At 43.0% G+C, this 19,299-nt stretch overlaps 1 protein-coding gene across 2 annotated transcripts in view; it reads left to right on the top strand.

The window, feature by feature from the left end:
• Positions 1-19,299, top strand: part of LOC311142373 (active breakpoint cluster region-related protein-like) — a 239,152-nt gene that overhangs the window by 157,550 nt on the left and 62,303 nt on the right. For both annotated transcript variants that reach the window (XM_084178019.1, XM_084178018.1), the window contains exons 15-16: positions 6,048-6,145; positions 10,506-10,637. In XM_084178019.1, coding sequence (XP_084034145.1) covers positions 6,048-6,145; positions 10,506-10,637 — 230 coding nt within the window. The remainder of the gene's footprint in view (positions 1-6,047; positions 6,146-10,505; positions 10,638-19,299) is intronic.

The following is a 19,299-nucleotide window of genomic DNA, read 5'->3' as shown; positions in this document are numbered from 1 at the left end:
TCTATGGGATTAAGGTCTGGAGACTGGCTAGGCCACTCCAGGACCTTAATGTGCTTCTTTTTGAGCCACTCCTTTATTGCCTTGGCCGTGTGTTTTGGGTCATTGTCATGCTGGAATACCCATCCACGACCCATTTTCAATGCCCTGGTTGAGGGAAGGAGGTTCTCACCCAAGATTTGACGGTACATGGCCCCGTCCATCGTCCCTTTGATGCAGTGAAGTTGTCCTGTCCCCTTAGCAGAAACCCCCCCCCTTCGCATAATGTTTCCACCTCCATGTTAGACGGTGGGGATGGTGTTCTTGGGGTCATAGGCAGCATTCCTCCTCCTCCAACCACGACGAGTTGAGTTGATGCCAAAGAGCTCCATTTTGGTCTCATCTGACCACAACACTTTCACCCAGTTCTCCTCTGAATCATTTAGATGTTCATTGGCAAACTTCAGACGGCCCTGTATATGTGCTTTCTTGAGTAGGGGGACCTTGCGGAGGCTGCAGGATTTAAGTCCTTCATGGCGTAATGTGTTACCAATTGTTTTCTTGGTGACTATGGTCCCAGGTGCCTTGAGATCATTGACAAGATCCTCCCGTGTAGTTCTGGGCTGATTCCTCACCATTCTCATGATCATTGCAACTCCACGAGGTGAGATCTTGCATGGAGCCCCAGGCCGAGGGAGATTGAAAGTTATTTTGTGTTTCTTCCATTTGCGAATAATCGCACCAACTGTTGTCACCTTCTCACCAAGCTGCTTGGCAATGGTCTTGTAGCCCATTCCAGCCTTGTGTAGGTCTACAATCGTGTCCCTGACATCCTTGGAGAGCTCTTTGGTCTTGGCCATGGTGGAGAGTTTGGAATCGGATTGATTGATTGCTTCTGTGGACAGGTGTCTTTTATACAGGTAACAAACTGAGATTAGGAGCACTCCCTTTAAGAGTGTGCTCCTAATCTCAGCTTGTTACCTATATAAAAGACACCTGGGAGCCAAAAATCTGTCTGATTGAGAGGGGGTCAAATACTTATTTCCCTCATTAAAATGCAAATCAAGTTATAACATTTTTGACATGCGTTTTTCTGGATTTTTTTGTTGTTATTCTGTCTCTCACTGTTCAAATAAACCTACCATTAATATTATAGACTGATAATTTCTTTGTCAGTGGGAAAACGTACAAAATCAGCAGGGGATCAAATACTTTTTTCCCTCACTGTGTGTGTATATATATATATATATATATATATATATAGTAACAAAACAATATATGGGGGATTGGTGTACTCGGCCAAAGAGCTCTATTTTCATGACATCTAAGCATAGCGTCACCTGGAGTTTGCTAAATCACATTGGCACTTGGATTGGAACCGGTGATATAGTCAAAGATATTATGTTGGTTGACTTGTAATAAAGAAAGTACTGGTACAAACGTGTTTGTCTGTGTATGATGCCGTTTGGAACACAAGTCTTATAGAGAGGTCTTAGTTTGTTAGGAAATCCCCTGATTCTTTAGAAAAGGGACATTATGGAGACTGGAGACCATCTGTCATTTAATGTTTTGTTTTATTGTCGGCTTCCCTGGTCTAAGTGCTTACATTTTGTATTGCTCTGATTCTGCCTTTAGGGCTTATTGTTTGTGTACAATTCATCTGTCACCCATTTGCTCCCTTGCATAAGAGTGCCTGTGTGTTGGTGGGATTGTGTGTATGTATAATAATCAGTAGCCAATAGCACACTACAACATATGGCTCCTACAGTCATTACAATATGATTAAGACACACAGTACTGGAGTCAAAAATATCCTCTCAGGGTTGTTTTTAGGAACTGCAGTATGTACAAACATGTCCTATTAAAACGGTCTTATCACTGTTGCCACACACAGTTTCCTCCAATAGGAAGCAGAGTTCAATTTCAGCTCAGGGCAACATTTCAGAAGGGGGTCAGAGGAAGAATCTAGAAGTGTACTGGTTCCCCAAAAGAATATGATAAAAAAATGCGGGGATAACATTGACCTAGAATAAAGGTGTTGTTATCTTCTACACCACTGAACATTATAATAACACATCTATAAGATGGAGATTTGGTGGTTTCTTACAGCATTATAATAACACATCTATAAGATGAAGATTTGGTGGTTTCTTACAGCATTATAATAACACATCTATAAGATGGAGATTTGGTGGTTTCTTACAGCATTATAATAACACAACACATATACAGTAAAATATCATATTGGAGTTTTGAACTAGTACTCTATGTATAGGATAGATTTTCTCATCTCTTCCTCTCTAATGCTTAATGTTATCCAGCGCTCTGCATGATTTTCTCATTCAACAGTTTTCCCTTTACTCCTTTTATTAGTGTTATCATTCTTGATCCAATGAAAAATTATTTGATTATACAGTTTCCTTCTTCATAATGTTCCTTTTGAATTCCGCTTTCTTCCAATATGTTCTAAATAAAGCATTAGATTCATCATGTTACAATAAGGATATGTGTTTGGGAGGTATGCAGTGGTTGGAAAACACACAGAGGGAAGGGAGACACACACACACACTATAAAGCAAACAAACCCTCTCCCTGTCTCTCTCCCTCTCCCTCTCCCTGTCTCTCTCCCTCTCCCTCTCCCTCTCTCTCTCCCTGTCTCTCTCCCTCTCCCTCTCCCTCTCCCTCTCCCTCTCCCTCTCCCTCTCCCTCTCCCTCTCCCTCTCCCTGTCTCTCGGTCTTGTTGTTCTTCCAGAGTCTAGATATACTGATTGCTTTAAGTCCGGGGTAGGCAACTAGATTCAGCCTGCTGGCCGATCTTTGTCGGAGCAGTTGGTCGGTGGGCCGGAAAATAATATAATAATTGGTACACTGCAAATTGACCACAACTAAGCCCAAAAAGAGATTGTGTTTGAACATAATAATAATTTCATACCTTGAGACACATTGAGACATGATCACATGTCTCTTTTTTTTTATTTGTGGGAGTACTTGGGAACAGAATTTTTTTATCAAACACATTTTTAGTTGAATTCCTGGTGAAACAGCATAACTGTTTTAGTCTCTCAGTTTTCCTGCCTACTGTTTCACCTACCACTGAACACACAGCTGCAGGTTAGGATTAGGAAAGAGGACAAACACACACACAAAGGGAAGGGGTCAACTTCCAGGTCATCTGGACAGAGTCAGGACAGTATCCGTGAACCCCTGTAGTCTGTGTGTGTGTGACCTCGCTCAGACCCCTCACTGACCACCAGATTCAACCCCTTATACAAGGGTAGGAAGAGGCCTGCCAATGAAATGACAGCCCTCAGGGCTTATTCAACAAATCACCTTCAGTCGCCAGCTCTCCATCACTTCCTCGTGTCCCATTTCTGAATTCTCCTCTGGCAACACTACTAGCTAGGACAAATTAAAATGAGGCTAAATATGTTCCCTCTGGTCCTGTTTTTTATTGCAGGATTTCAGGCCCAGGCATATAAACCTATTTCAGATTTGGAGGGAAAATAACCTTCTAGATAAATCTATAAGTGGTCCAGGAGTATGAATGTTTCCCTTAGTGGTTTTTGGTTTACACACTATGTCATAACTTGCTGGGGAACAGAGGTGTAAATCTGACACAGTGGGGAGTTGTGCTTCCGAAATGGTTATTCTCTTAACAGAGCCAAATGCTATTTCTGTGGTCATTAACAGTGATAAACTACCCTGTTCTAACTCTCTGTGAACTCACTTCAATGGAGCAGCACACTAGGCCTATGTCCAAATATGTACAGTACTATCTATTTCCCAGTAGTCTTGAATCTCAAATATGCTGCGTACCAAATATATGCTGCGTATCAAATGCACCCTAATCCCTATAGTGCCCTACTTTTGACCAGAGCTTTTTGACCAGGGCCCATAAGTCTCTGGTCAACAGTAGTGCACTGTGCAGTAAATAGGGTGCACTTTGAGAGGTAGTCTTTGACTTATGAACTGATACAGACAGTAGTTAGTGTCAGAGTTGAGATGATCGTGGTGCTGTGACAGGTCCCCTTCCTCTCACTTTGTTAAATCACCCATGTGGCAGATGTTGTGTAATTATTAAAACATGACTCCATTTTGAAAACACCCCCAGATGGTCAGTTAGCCCCCCTGTGAGGTTGACCATGTGGTTGGATTGGAACAGTGAGGAGGCATATGAGGAAGATGTGGTTTTTCTTTCCTCGACAGCGGCTTTTATTAGCAAACGTGAAGATAATAAGCCGGCGACTGTACAATTATTTACAAAAACAAATAAACAGGACTATGAACAAAAAGTAGGCCTAATCAACTCAAAAGAAATGCCAGGCTTCAATCATTCCTGTATCCGGCATCATGCCGATCTTACCCTGTCTGTCTCTGTCTGTACTCAAACACAGAAAAGACAGGGTTTAAATACCAATACCCATCATGCATCTGACCAATGGGAAGAAGCCCTTTCACATCCTGTTCAATTAACATTCAACAGCATGAATTAACATCTAAACGTCTTCAGATGCTACACACACATAAATAAGCTTAAGCACACATGTCAATAACGGTGCAACTATACTTTTAGCATAAATACTATCTGGGATATGAACAGGTATGTCCAACCAGGATAAGAAACTATTCCCGTACACTGAATAAATAATGCGCTCTTGAACGTATCACATTGCCCGTCAATTCTCTGAACAGGAAATTAACAGATAACCCTCTATAATCAATGCCAGGTAGTAATTTACCAAAAGGACATTGCTAACCCCACATTATACCAGTAATAAATATACAGTACCAGTCCAAAGTTTGGACACACCTACTCACTCTTTATTTTTACTATTTTCTACATTGTAGAATAATAGTGAAGACATCAAAACTATGAAATAACACATATGGAATCGTGTAGTAACCAAAAAAGTGTTAAACAAATCAAAATATATTTTATATTTGAGATTCTTCAAATAGCCACCATTTGCCTTGATGACAGCTTTGCACACTCTTGGCATTCTCTCAACCAGCTTCACCTGGAATGCTTTTGAAGGAGTTCCCACATATGCTTAGCACTTGTTGGCTGCTTTTCCTTCACTATGCTGTCCGACTCATCCCAAACCATCTCAATTTGGTTGAGGTTGGGGGATTGTGAAGGCCAGGTCATCTGATGCAGCACTCTCCTTCTTGGTAAAATGGTCCTTACACAGCCTGGAGGTGTGTTAGGTCGTTGTCCTGTTGAAAAACAAATGATAGTCCCACTTAGCCCAAACCAGATGGGATGGCGAATCGCTGTGGTAGCCATGCTGGTTAAGTGTGCCTTGAATTTTAAATCAATCACGAGACAGTGACACCAGCAAAGCACCCCCACACCATAACACCTCCTCCTCCATGCTTTACGGTGAGAAATACACATGCGGAGATCATCCGTTCACCCACACCGCGTCTCACAAAGACACAGCGGTTGGAACCAAAAATCTCAAATTTGGACTCCAGACCAAAGGACACATTTCCACCGGTCTAATGTCCATTGCTCGTGTTTCTTGGCCAAAGCAAGTCTCTTCTTCTTATTGGTGTCCTTTAGTAGTGGTTTCTTTGCAGCAGTTCGACCATGAAGGCCTGATTCACAGTCTCCTATGAACAGTTGATGTGTCTGTTACTTGAACTCTGTGAAGCATTTATTTGGGCTGCAATTTCTGAGGCTGGTAACTCTGGGTCTTCCATTCCTGTGGCGGTCCTCATGAGAGCAAGTTTCATCATAGCGCCTGATCCTTTTTGCCACTGCACTTGAATACACTTTCAAAGTTCTTGAAATGTTCTGTATTGACTGACCTTCATGTCTTAAAGTAATGATGGACTGTCGTTTCTCTTTGCTTATTTGAGCTGTTATTGCCATAATATAGACTTGGTCTTTTACTTGGTTTTTGCTTTGTCATTATGGGGCATTGTGTGTAGATTGAGGACAAAAAACAATTTAATCAATTTTTGAAAAAGGCTGTAACGTGACAGTGTAAAAAGTCAAATTGATGCTTATTTTAGATCCACTCACTGTGATTTCTAACTCCCCTGTGTTTCTGTGTCCTGTTTAGATCTGTACTGTACCCTGGAGGTGGATTCCTATGGCTACTTTGTCAGCAAGGCCAAGACCCGCGTCTTCAGAGACACCACTGAACCACAGTGGAACGAGGTGAGAGACAAACACTAGACATAGCTCCAATATTCAGATCATATATTCAGATCATATTACAGTCAGTTATGTTGTCAATAGTGATCCAAGATGGCGTAGCAGTGCGGTCGTGTTTTCTGTAGTGTCCTTGTGTAAATAGCCAGTTTTTAGTTTTTTTTTCTATTTTGTATATATTTCAAAATTTGAACTTTTCATTCTTTAACTAAATATACTTTCCTGCAACCCGCCTCACTCAACGTGGAAAGGATTCTATTATTTCTTTATAACTTTTATCAAGAACCTTAAGCTGAAACTAGTCTAGCTGCAACTGAATGGCTGTGGTAGCCAGCTAGCTAGCTACTTGCTATTAGCCACCGTTAGCGTCTTCACCATTGTCCGTGGCCTGCACTACCCACCAGCCTGCACAGCGACAATTTGTCTGCCACAGCGTGCTATCCACCCAGAGCATATCAGATTTTCTGCCGGAATCACTGGACCCTAGCGCCGGATCATCGCAACTAGCTAGCTGCAACCGAATGGCTGTTGTCGTTGGCTAATTACCATTGCCCCTTAGCAAGCACCAGTTAGCCTTGAGCTAGCATCGAGCCAGGCCTATCTCCCGGCTATCTACCTCTGTCAACCGGACGGGACCTCCTAGTGTTGACACGGAGCCCCGCCGATCCAACGACTGGTCTGCCGACAAAATCATCTGATGTGGTTTCAACAGGCTTCCGGTTACGACGTCGACCACGAAGATCCATCTGCTAGCCCTGGCCCGCTAGCACACGCAAGCCGTGCCTCTAGTGAGATAGCTGTCCCACCCCCCATACACGCGGAGACCGACTCAATCAGTGCCTCCAGTGATGCTATCTCTTTCATCGTTACCCAACGCTTAGGTTTACCTCCACTGTACTCATATCCTTCCATATCCTTGTCTGTACATAATGCCCTGTATCTATTCTACAACGCCCTGAAATCTTTTTTTTTCTCTGTACCCAGCGCACTAGAATAACAGTTCTTAAAGCCTTTAGCCGTATCCTTATTCTACTCCTCCTCTGTTCCTCTGGTGATGTAGAGGTTAACCCAGGCCCTGTAGCCCCCAGTATCACTCCTACTCCCCAGGCGTTATCATTTGTTGACTTCTGTAACCGTAAAAGCCTTGGTTTCTTGCACGTTAACATCAGAAGCCTCCTCCCTAAGTTTGAGTTATTCACTGCGTTAGCACACTCCGCCAACCCTGATGTTCTAGCAGTGTCTGAATCCTGGCTTAGGAAGGCCACCAAAAATTCAGACATTTCCATCCCCAACTACAACATTTTCTGTCTAGATGGAACTGCCAAAGGGGGAGGGGTTGCAATCTACTTTAGAGAGAGCCTGCAGAGCTCTATCATACTATCCAGGTCTGTGCCCAAACAGATTGAGCTTCTACTTCTAAAAATCCACCTTTCCAGAAATAAGTCTCTCACTGTTGCCTCTTGCTGCAGACCCCCCTCAGCCCCGAGCTGTGCCCTGGACACCATAAATTATCAACGAACCTACCAGGTACTACCCTAAATCTGTAAACATGGGCACCCTCATAGATATCATCCTGACAAATTGACCCTCTAAATACACCTCTGCTGTCTTCAACCAGGATCTCAGTGATCACTGCCTTATTGCCTGCGTCCGTAATGGGTCCGCGGTCAAACGACCACCCCTCATCACTGTCAAACGCTCCGTAAAACCCTTTAGCGAGCAGGCCTTTCTAATTGACCTGGCCCGGGTATCCTGGATGGATATTGACCTCATTCCGTCAGTAGAGGATGCCTGGTTGTTCTTTAAAAGTGCTTTCCTCTCAATCTTAAATAAGCATGCCCCATTCAAAAAATTCAGAACTAAGAACAGATATAGCCCCTGGTTCTCCTCAGACTTGACTGCCCTTGACCAGCACAAAAACATCCTGTGGCGTACTGCATTAGCATCGAACAGCCCCCGCGATATGCAACTTTTCAGGGAAGTCAGGAACCAATATACACAATCAGTTAGGAAAGCAAAGGCTAACTTTTTCAAACAGAAATTTGCATCCTGTAGCACTAACTCCAAAAAGTTTTGGGACACTTTAAAGTCCATGGAGAATAAGAGCACCTCCTCCCAACTGCCCACTGCACTGAGGCCAACTCGGCTTCTCCTTCACACAAATTCAGACAGCTGATGTTCAGAAAGAGCTGCAAAATCTGGACCCCTACAAATCAGCTGGGCTAGACAATCTGGACCGTTTCTTTCTAAAATTAGCCCCTATTACTAGCCTGTTCAACCTCTCTTTCGTAATGTCTGAGATCCCCAGAGATTGGAAAGCTGCCGTGGTCATCCCCCTCTTCAAAGGGGGTGACACTCTAGATCCAAACTGTTATAGACCTATATACATCCTGCCCTGCCTTTCGAAAGTATTTGAAAACCAAGTTAACAAACAGAGATCACCAACCATTTCGAATCCCACCGTACCTTCTCCGCTATGCAATCTGGTTTCCGAGCTGGTCATGGGTGCACCTCAGCCACGCTCAAGGTCCTAAACGATATTATAACCGCGATCGATAAAAGACAGTACTGCGCAGCCGTCTTCATCGACCTGGCCAAGGCTTTCGACTCTGTCAACCACCACATTCTTATTGGCAGACTAAATAGCCTTGGTTTCTCAAATGACTGCCTCGCCTGGTTCACCAACTACTTCTCAGATAGAGTTCAATGTGTCAAATCGGAGGGCCTGTTGTCTGGACATCTGGCAGTCTCTATGGGGGTGCCACAGGGTTCAATCCTCGGGTCGACTATTCTCTGTGTATATCAATGATCGCTCTTGCTGCTGGTGACGCTCGGATCCACATCTATGCGGACGACACCATTTTGTATACATCTGGCCCTTCATTGGACACTGTGTTAACAAACCTCCAAACGAGCTTCAACGCCATACAACACTCCTTCCGTAGCCTCCAACTGCTCTTAAACTCTAGTAAAACTAAATGCATGCTCTTCAACCGAACGCTGCTTGCACCTGCCCACCTGCCCACCCGACTAGAATCGCTACTCTCGGCGGGTCTGACCTAGAGTATGTGGACAACTACAAATACCTAGGTGTCTGGTTAGACTTTAAACTCTCCTTCCAGACTCACATTAAGCATCTCCAATCAAAAGTTAGATCTAGAATCGGCTTCCTATTTCGCAACAAAGCCTCCTTTACTCATGCTGCCAAACATGCCCTCGTAAAACTGACTATCCTACCGATCCTTGACTTCGGCAATGTCATTTACAAAATAGCCTCCAACACTCTACTCAGCAAATTGGATGCAGTCTATCACAGTGCCATCCGTTTTGTCACCAAAGCCCCATATACTACCCACCATTGTGACCTGTACGCTCTTGTTGGCTGGCCCTCACTACATATTCGTCGCCAAACCCACTGGCTCCAGGTCATCTATAAATCACTGCTATGCAAATCCCTGCCTTATCTTAGCTCACTGGTCACCATAGCAACACCCACCCGTAGTCTGCGCTCCAGCAGGGTCCCCTGTAGCTCAGTTGGTAGAGCATGGCGCTTGCAACGCCAGGGTTGTGGGTTCGTTTCCCACAGGGGGCCAGTATGGACATGTATGCACTCACTAACTGTAAGTCGCTCTGGATAAGAGTGTCTGCTAAATGAATAAAATGTACAAATTTATATCTCACTGGTCATCCCTAAAGCCAGCACCTCCTTTGGCCGCCATTCCTTCCAGTTCTCTGCTGCCAATGACTGGAACGAACTGCAAACATTTCTGAAGCTGGAGACTCTTATCTCCCTCACTAACTTTAAGCATCAGTTGTCAGAGTAGCTTACCGATCACTGCACCTGTACACAGCCATTCTGAAATTAGCCCACCCAACTACCTCATCCCCATATTGTTATTTATTTTGCTTATTTGCACCCCAGTATCTCTATTTGCACATCATCTTTTGCACATCTATCATTCCAGTGTTAATATGAAATTGTAACTATTTTGCACTATGGCCTATTTATTGCCTTACCTCCATAACTTACTACATTCACACACACTGTATATATTTTCTGTTGTATTTTTGACTTTATGTTTTGTTTACCCTATATGTAACTTTGTGTTGTTGTTTTTATCGCACTGCTTTGCTTTATCTTGGCCAAGTCGCAGTTGTAAATGAGAACTTGTTCTCAACTGGCTTACCTGGTTAAATAAAGGTGAAATAAATACAAATAGGACATTTTACTCAAATGAACTCAATTTCCAATACTCTATCATGCAGAATGTTCTCTGGTCAATAGGATATTGACAATTCTGTCATTGATGTTGTCAATAGGAAATTGAACCCAGTTCTCCTGTCCTGACTGTATATTGTCCAATAGGAGTTTGAAATCGAGCTGGAGGGTTCTCAGTGCCTGCGGATCCTGTGCTACGAGAAATGTTACGACAAGACCAAGCTCAACAAGGATGACAATGAGATCGTGGACATCATCATGGGCAAGGGCCAAGTGCAGGTAAGGAGAGGGGGGAAAAAACCTCACATCATGAAACCAAACTCACTGTATGCTTATTCCATACGCATGTGTGGACTTGTTTTCTTTATGGACCCTCACAGAAACATAGTGTACCACAAGCTCCTATGTACATCAGTAGACTATGGAGATATCCATTCAGCTCACAAACTTTTCCCCAACGTGTGACTCACACTTATTGTTGTCTGGCCTCTTGTGTACAATAGATGGGTTTAGTTGTGGTGGGCTGCCTTTACTGTGGGTCGGTTGTTTTAAATGTCTAAGAAAGAGGTTGGGAGAAAGGGAAAGGGGGAGAGAGGGAGAAAGGGAGAGAGAAAATTATAAAGAGAGAATGAGAGAGAAATTCAGTTCAGGGTTTTCCCCCTCCTTGTGGGAAAATACCCTATATAAAGTCCCGCTCTCTCAGAATGTCCTGTGACTGTAACATGTTTGGGTTGTGCATCACAGTCTGTGGGTAGTTATTAAGACGCATCACGTTGTTGTTCCTCCCTCATACGGTAGCAGGTCTCTACGCTGACCTTTTTTACAAGGAGCAAGTGTGCACCAAAGTTGAAACATGTAGGAGCACACAAAGAAATATAGGAGCACAATGAACAATATTTGAAATATTAAAGCTAGAATCCTTAATTCTTCTAGGTGCACTGGTGCTCCTAAATAAACAATTCAGGTCGCACAGCTAAATATTTGGGCGCATATGCAAGTAAAATGGTCGCACTCTTTGATGTTATTTTTTTGTCATTTAGCAGACTCTCTTATCCAGAGCGACTTACAGGAGCAATTAGGGTTAAGTGCCTTGCTCAAGGGCACATCGACAGATTTTTCACCTAGTCGGCTCGGGGATTAGAACCAGCGACCTTTCCGTTACTGGTACAACGCTCTTAACCACTAAGCTACCTGCCGTTTGATCCCTGGTAGTCTCAGGAACCAGGCCCTTGTTATGGAGTAGTAGTCAGAAATAGGAATACTGAGTGAAGTATTCCTTTCAGATGAGTCACAGACAGTTTTTTTTAACAAATAATGAAACATGAACTAGTGTTGTGTGGGGAACATACAGTAGTACTAAGATGTCATATGTGATGCGTACTATATGAATAACAAACTATTATCCAGGATTGTGGTTGTGTTCATTTCCTATCTTAAACTCCATCATCTCTCTTAAGTTATTTGAAGTTTGTCTTGTGTTTTCTGTCCTTGACTGATGTATCAATGCTTCTCTTCCTCTTCAAGTGTAGCGAAGAATGACACTCTTCACTCCCACCTCATTGGCAGTCCAATTTGGAGAGAGTTTGTTTTTAGAGGGCTGTTTAAATGGTTGCCTGTTCCTTTTCCCTGACTAACTGTGGAAAAGCTGTTTAGATAGAGAAGGTTTTATTTGCCTCTAGTGAACCAGAGAGGACTTCTGGCCTGTCAGTTGAATTGTCCTCTGTGCGTACTAACTCTGCGTACTAACTGAGGAATGTCCACATTCTCTAGCTATGATATGCTATGCATTCTGAGATGTCAGACTTGAGTAATAGTGACATCATCATAGCCCATATGTGGCATCCATTTTGTCCCAGCATGTGGCATACCGCTCTTCCTTTAGTGATAGTCTCGAAGGGTTTCTGAAGTATCATAAATTATGATTGGTTGTTGTAACGCTTTCCGGAAACATGCAGTACTCCATACAGTAAACACTCCTACTACTACTACTACTACTACTACTACTACTACTCCACAAACTCCTACTCCTACAACATACACTTTTACTGTGCAGTACAGTAGAGCAGTGTTTCCCAACTCCAGAACTCCAGTCCTCCAGTACTCCAGTCCTCCAGTACTCCCAACAGCACATTTTAGTTGTAGCCCCGGACCAACTTACCTGATTCAACTAATTGAGGGCTTGATGATTGTTGACAAGTTGAATCAGGTGTTTTTTGTCCTGGGCTACAATAAAAAGATGTACTGTTGGGGGTACTGGAGGACTGGATTTTGGAAACACTGCACTAGAGTACCAACAATAATGAGATTACTACGAATGATTTATTCTGTTTTTATCTCTTTTTATTTCCTGCTCTGAACTACAGAGGATTAGTTAAATGGAGAAAAAAGCCTAATTAAAAGCTTAATTAAAACACCTCCTGATCTTTGGCCCAGCACCTGTTGAACCAGATTATATTCCACTGTAATTCCACTGTAATTCTTATCAACCTTTACCCCCACTAATGGGTTAATGAGGTTTCTCTTCTTCCTGCCTGTTAGCTCTTTGACAGGACTGAATAGGAGTGGAACACTAGACTCTGGAGGCTGTGTTGGAGAAGTGTGTGTGTGTGGGCACTGAGCTGCAGACCTGCCTCATACCAACTTCACTGCAGCCTGTCATGCCCATGGCTAAAATATGTGCCCACTACTCACTCACAGGGGTTCAACAGACTGGCAGAGAGGCACACTAATGTCTTCTGGGAAAACACACTGCCTCCCAACCAACAACAGTCATGTTTCCGAAAATGAACAATTTGCGTTGCGTTGGGGAAAAGGAAGGGTAGAAAGTGAAGAGAATGGCCTGTTCAGTCCCAGGATGGGAGATGGTGGGAAAATGATTGGTGATGAGCGTTGTTGCTGGGTGAGCGGAGAGTTTCACTCTGCAGTTGGAGGGCTGGAGAGAAAGAGAGGGGAGCAGCCAGTGACTCAACAGAGAGAGAGCGAGGCTTGGTTGAGCTGAAAAAGAGAGAAAAACGTATCAGTATTTGCTGTGATGGCATCAGCTCTCTGGGCTGAGAGTGGGAGACCACATCCCTGATATAATGTGACTGTTGTGTGGAATAGTGCTTGTTAAGGGATAGGGACACTGTAGAGTGGGAGAGGGAGTTGTTTTTTATTAAACTGCAGCAGACAGACAATAACACTTAGAGAACCTAAAATGGAGTGTAGGGGACATTGTAGTAAACGGACAGAGATGTTTATTAAGGGACTTTACGGTAGTTTACATGCAAACACTGAGTTACTAAAATGGAGTTTAGGTGATCTAAGGCGACAGAGTTTACATGCATGAAGTCCTTCCCATTCTTCCAGAGTGCATAGCTTGTGGGTGAGACTTTTTCTTGAAGCTCTTCTGTTTTGTTTCTTGTCAAGCTCCTCTGAAAGGAGTTAAAATGTTTTGCTTTCCTCTCTCGAGACCTAACTGATTTATTTAACAATACTCTAAAATACTAAAAGGCCTTACATGGGCATTTTATGCAGCAAAGTTGCTTTTTATTGCCTGCTACTAATTTTCTTCACAGATGAGAAAGTTTAGATACTGTAAGTAAACTATGTCCTGTAAGGACATTTCAATATTGATATTGAAGGATATTTTGTTTGTGTAAAGGTGTCAAGTTAAAAGAGGATGAACAAGGCCAGCCTGTCCTTCAATGTCTTGATGTCTGTTTTTGCACAAGTAGGCTAGTGCTATATCAGTATACATTTGAAATGTGCAATACGATACTGTTTTAGTATACATTGAAACTGTTAGATATTCATGCCACTGAAGAATACTTCAGTGCCCGTCCCACCCAGACTGCCATATGTAAGGATCTCTTTTAGTTCTGATCAATCAGACTTATTTCCATGGATACAGGGGTCCCTGTGGTCCCTAGTGAGGTCAAACTGGTTTGTGTGTGCATACACAAGCAGTACTGATGCACCAAGTCTGGAACCAACAGGACCCTGAACATATTCTACCCCCAAGCCATAAGACTGCTAAATATTTGCTTAAATAGTTAACCAAATAGCTACCCGGACTATCTGCATTGACCCTTTTTGCACTAATCTCTTTTGACTCATCACATACACTGCTGCTACTGTTTATTATTATTCCTGTTGCCTAGTCACTTTATTCCTAGTTATATGTACATATCTACCTCAATTACCTCGTACCCCTGCACATCTGCTCGGTACTGGTACCCCGTTTATATAGCCAAGTTATTGTTACTCATTCTGTTTTTATTATTACGTATTTTACTTTTCTATTATTTCTCTATTTTCTTTCTCTCTGCATTGTTGGGAAGTGCCCGTAAATAAGCATTTCACTGTTAGTCTACACCTGTTGTTTACGAGGCATGTGACAAATAAAATGTACGCCTGCAGCACTGCTCTGATCTTTTTCTCTCTGCCTAATAATCAATTATTGAGTACCAGCTGGCAGGCAGCAATTCATTTCCACACACAGCTCTGACCCCCAGGAGATAACCTCTGACCCCTGACCTCTAGGGGTGAAAGCTCTAATCTTCCATTAAACGACAACATGTTAGAGGCTATTTCCCCCTCTCTCTCTCATCTCACACTGGGAACATTAATGGGCTCTTAAACTCCTTTTAGGTTGGCTTTCGCAGAACTGATCAATATCTGTCCTCCAGGCTGTCAGTTAAAACAGCAGCAAAGAGGTTTATTTCTTCTCTCTAGCTGGTCCCTGTTGAATGAGTGCTGTGTCTGAACTGGCACCCTATTATAGTGGACTACTTTCAACTAGGGCCCGCTTAGGTAATATATAGGGAATAAGGTGCCATTTCAGACCCAGACCAGGTTGCAAAGGCCTTTGTGTTGGACTGACTGACTGACTTTCCAAGAGCTTTCCATTTCAGCCTTTTTGAATTTCAGAAATGGCTCTTTTGTGACATTTAAGTGCCTGATTTCTAAGAATATGTTCTCTCGAAAGGGGACAGGTCACGCAGCGCTTGGGATGACAACCACGACCAGTGCTTTTGTACAGCGGAAATGCATCAGTCTAGGCAGCTAAAGCCAGCAATGCTTTTATGTAGTAACCCCCCACACACACCCTCTCCTCACCCCACCCCCTGGGCTCAAGCCTTTAATTTCTCTCTCTTATCTGGAGGACAAAGTGTTGTCTTTCATAGACCCACCACTGTTCACACAGCCATCTGTCTGAGTGTGTTGGCTCTAGCACAGAGGAGACTGGGACTGGAGAAGATTGTGGAGATACGGATGGTATGACTCTGATATTGATAGTCTGATATTCTTCTGTTAGGTAACATGTCTCTCCAAAGACTGTATCCCACTGCCTGGTATCACCAATTAGCTTTTCTTATAAGAGCTGTCAGTAATGAGACCACACTCTGAATTCCACTGTACTGAAATGGCTGCTCTTTGAATTCCTGGTGTTCCTCTGTGGTGGATTCTGGTAGTTGATAGTCGAGCTGTTTGGTTGACCCTTTTTAGTCAATAAAAGTAGAATTACTAGAATATAAATCCGTATATTTCTATGGGTTGGACAACAGTGTGCTTTCTAATCTCTACAATCCTCCTCCAACATCACCTTAACCCTTCTGATCCATCCTACCCCCATATGAGCCATTCTTCTCCTCTATCCTTCCGCTTCTCTTCTATCCCCCTTTCCTTCACTCCTTCTCTCTCCACCCCTCTCTCCACTTCTCTATACCTCCACTATGCTGTAGCGAAGGGGTCCTTTTTATTCCTTCCTACTCCAGGGTGAGTACATGTCATGGACCCCTCTCTCTCTCCTCTGTTATTTTGCCTGTATAATTATTAACCTGAGCTAGTTGAACCAGAGATAATGGGAGACAGAGTTCAGGCGTTGGAGGAGAATTGTGTGTGTGTGTGATGCAGAGGGGCACAAAGCTCTTTGTTCCTGGAAGCCCTTACCTTCAGGATACAGCAGAACAGCACCGTGTGGTGTGGTACATTACAGTAACAGAACATTGCATTAAAGCAGAGGGTTTAGCACTCACTTATACAAAAATCTCTCTGAGCCTATGGATTCTTGTGTGGTGTTGAGCAGATTTAAAAACTGTGTGTGGTTATTAGGCATCTGTTTCTTTGTTTGCGCCAATGCAGAATGTGTGCGCCAGGGTAATATGAATTCATGTAGCTAATAGGCCTGCTCATCTATCATGCTCTGGCTCCTATCATGTAGTGGTGTAATCTGTCATATCCTCCCCCTGCTACATACCCACACCCTGGGGCCACACACATACACGCATGCAGCAGCATCTGTCAAGACTGACAGATGGGCCACGAGGGTGTGTGTTCTGAGACATCCTTAGCAAACACACACCCACGCTAATGGCGAGCAAATTCATACATTCATGTAAATGATTTCAATCGCTCCAACCTGCCGCAAGGGCTTCTGTTTATTACCCCGTGTGGTGGTGGTGGTGGTGTGGGGAGGGAGGGAGAGGGAGTGTGTATACTGTATGCTTTACATGCATTGACAAAGGAAAAGTTTTATTACATACAGTTGGAGCTATTCAATGACCAACAACACCCAAAGGAGCATATTTTGACTCACTAAGGAAAGCTCCATGGATTGGAATCTTATTCCAGCCTTTAAAAGATTAACATACATTTTACACTCAATAATATGCACACTTAGCATTGATACAGTATCTCTGGTATGATATGTAATGGGGATCATCCTTCATATAGTCAATGTGCGCCTCATGTAGCATCTGGTGCTCTTTATTGATGGAGGGTAATTCGGGATCTTCCTCATAAGATCAGCCGTCTCTGATCATGATGTTTCCCCATCTCTCTCAGTGACAGGTTATGGTTCTTCCCCCTCCATTTCCTAACAAATAACCCCCTTTTCCTTAACCTTCCCCACAACTCTATTTGTCAGTGTTTGTTATACCACCACAAACAGCACACTGGGACAATGTGCCCTAAATAACTAGGTTGTGTTTTGAAAGGAAGAATCTGATTATGAAAGACAGAAGAGAAAATCCTTTATTTTGTTTGAGATACGAATACACAAAGTAATGAAAGAATGACCTGCCAGATTTAGTTTATATAAAAGTAGTTCTGAAGACAAACCAGAGGGCCAGATTGGATCATCCATCCGTTATATGTATACTGCTGCCTAATCCCATGTCTCTGATGTGGTGACTGGAGACGAGACAACATGTATTATGACATCCTTTGGCCGTATTCTATATCTTTGGAAAAAGACCAGAATGGGTTCTAGTCCTCTATAGTGGGATGTGTCAGTGTGATCCTGTATGTACTGTAAGTTAACTCCCTCTCACTATGATATACATAATTATGCAATGGCATACAAGTCCCTTATTACTCTGACAGGTCTGTGTATTCTCAACCAGATACGTAGCGAGTTGTATGGGGGGTCGGCTGTGGTGTCCAAACCCAGTAGACACACTGTACTGCTCTGCTGATGGACCTGGAAGGCAGGCGCTAGGCAGTGTGGGTAATTTGATGTTATTAAAGTTACATAATCAGGGAGGAGGGAAGTGTAAGTGATTACCAGCAGATGTAAATGCTTCCCTGGACATGTAACCCAGTTGTTTAGAGAGGGGGAGAGAGAGAGAGAGAGGGAGAGGAGGAGTAGAGAGATCGAAAGAGCGACAGCGAGAGAGGAGGAGGGAGAGACCCAGATGGTGGCCAATTACAGGTTGTGAATTAAGTGGAGATCAAAAGAGGAGAACCCAGCCAGAGAAGCAGGATCCTCCCCAGCTATGATGCATAGAGATACAATACTGTTCTGTTTAACTCTGTTGCCCACTCACATTCAGACTCTGATTGTTACAAAAGGGATGTAACATAATGCTGTTCTTCTCTCTTGGGTCACAGCTAAAGCCTGGCTTTAACTAGTCTTTAGAAACATGTTTTTTAGATGGATGGCACACAAGAGAATGTGAAAGTCTTTAGATGGATGATGGATCCCAATGCGAAAAACGTTTTGGGAACCACTGACATGCAGTACACTGTAATGAATGGTCTTATAGTGAAAGGGCCCTATTGTTTTCAGACAGTGGTGATGTGTAGAGGAAGATCGAATCCCCTTTGCCATGCCAATGGTACTATATGAACTAGTCCTCTGAGAATAATGCGATCCTGTAGCAGGACCAGTAGTGCTCTAGGACCATTCAACAGCAAAGCTTCCAGAAGTCTCCTATTACAACTGTGAGGTTTTTAATGCTTATCTCTCTGAGAGACTAATAATTAATAAGGCGCTGCACTTGATGAATTTATGAAATTGCTTCTTCCAATTATTGATAACATACATGCACTTGTTAAGAAACTGACTTTTAGAACTGTTAAGGCTCCATGGATTGATAAGGAATTGAAAAACTGTATGGTTGAAAGAGACGGGGCAAAAGGAGTGGTTAATAAGTCTGGCTGCACATCTGACTGGCTGACTTACTGCAAATTGAGAAATTATGTGACTAAACTCAACAAAAAGAAAACTGTGTTATGAAACCAAGATCAATGATATAAAGAATGATGGAGAAAAAAACTTTGCCATACTTTAAATGAAATGATGGGTAGAAAGACAAAATTCAATTCTATCTTTCATCGAACCAGATGGCTTATTCATCACAAAACCATTTGATGTTGGCAATTATTTGATTGATTACTTCATTGGCAAAGTGGGCAAACTTAAGCAGGAAATTCCAACAACAAACAGTGAGCCATAGTATTCATGCATAAAAAATAACTAATAATTAAAGAAAAGCATTGTACGTTATTGTGGGACAGGTGGAAAATTATTGTTATCGCTCAATAATGACAAACCTCCTGACATTGACAACTTAGATGGAAGGCTACTGAGGATGGTAGCTGTAAGGTCTACACCCGTTGTAAGGTCTACACCCGTTGTAAGGTCTACACCTGTTGTAAGGTCTACACCTGTTGT

Source organism: Coregonus lavaretus, assembly GCF_964263955.1.
Source record: "Coregonus lavaretus genome assembly, chromosome: 15".
Classification (NCBI taxonomy): Eukaryota; Metazoa; Chordata; class Actinopteri; order Salmoniformes; family Salmonidae; genus Coregonus; species Coregonus lavaretus.
This window is presented reverse-complemented; position numbering and strand designations above follow the sequence as displayed.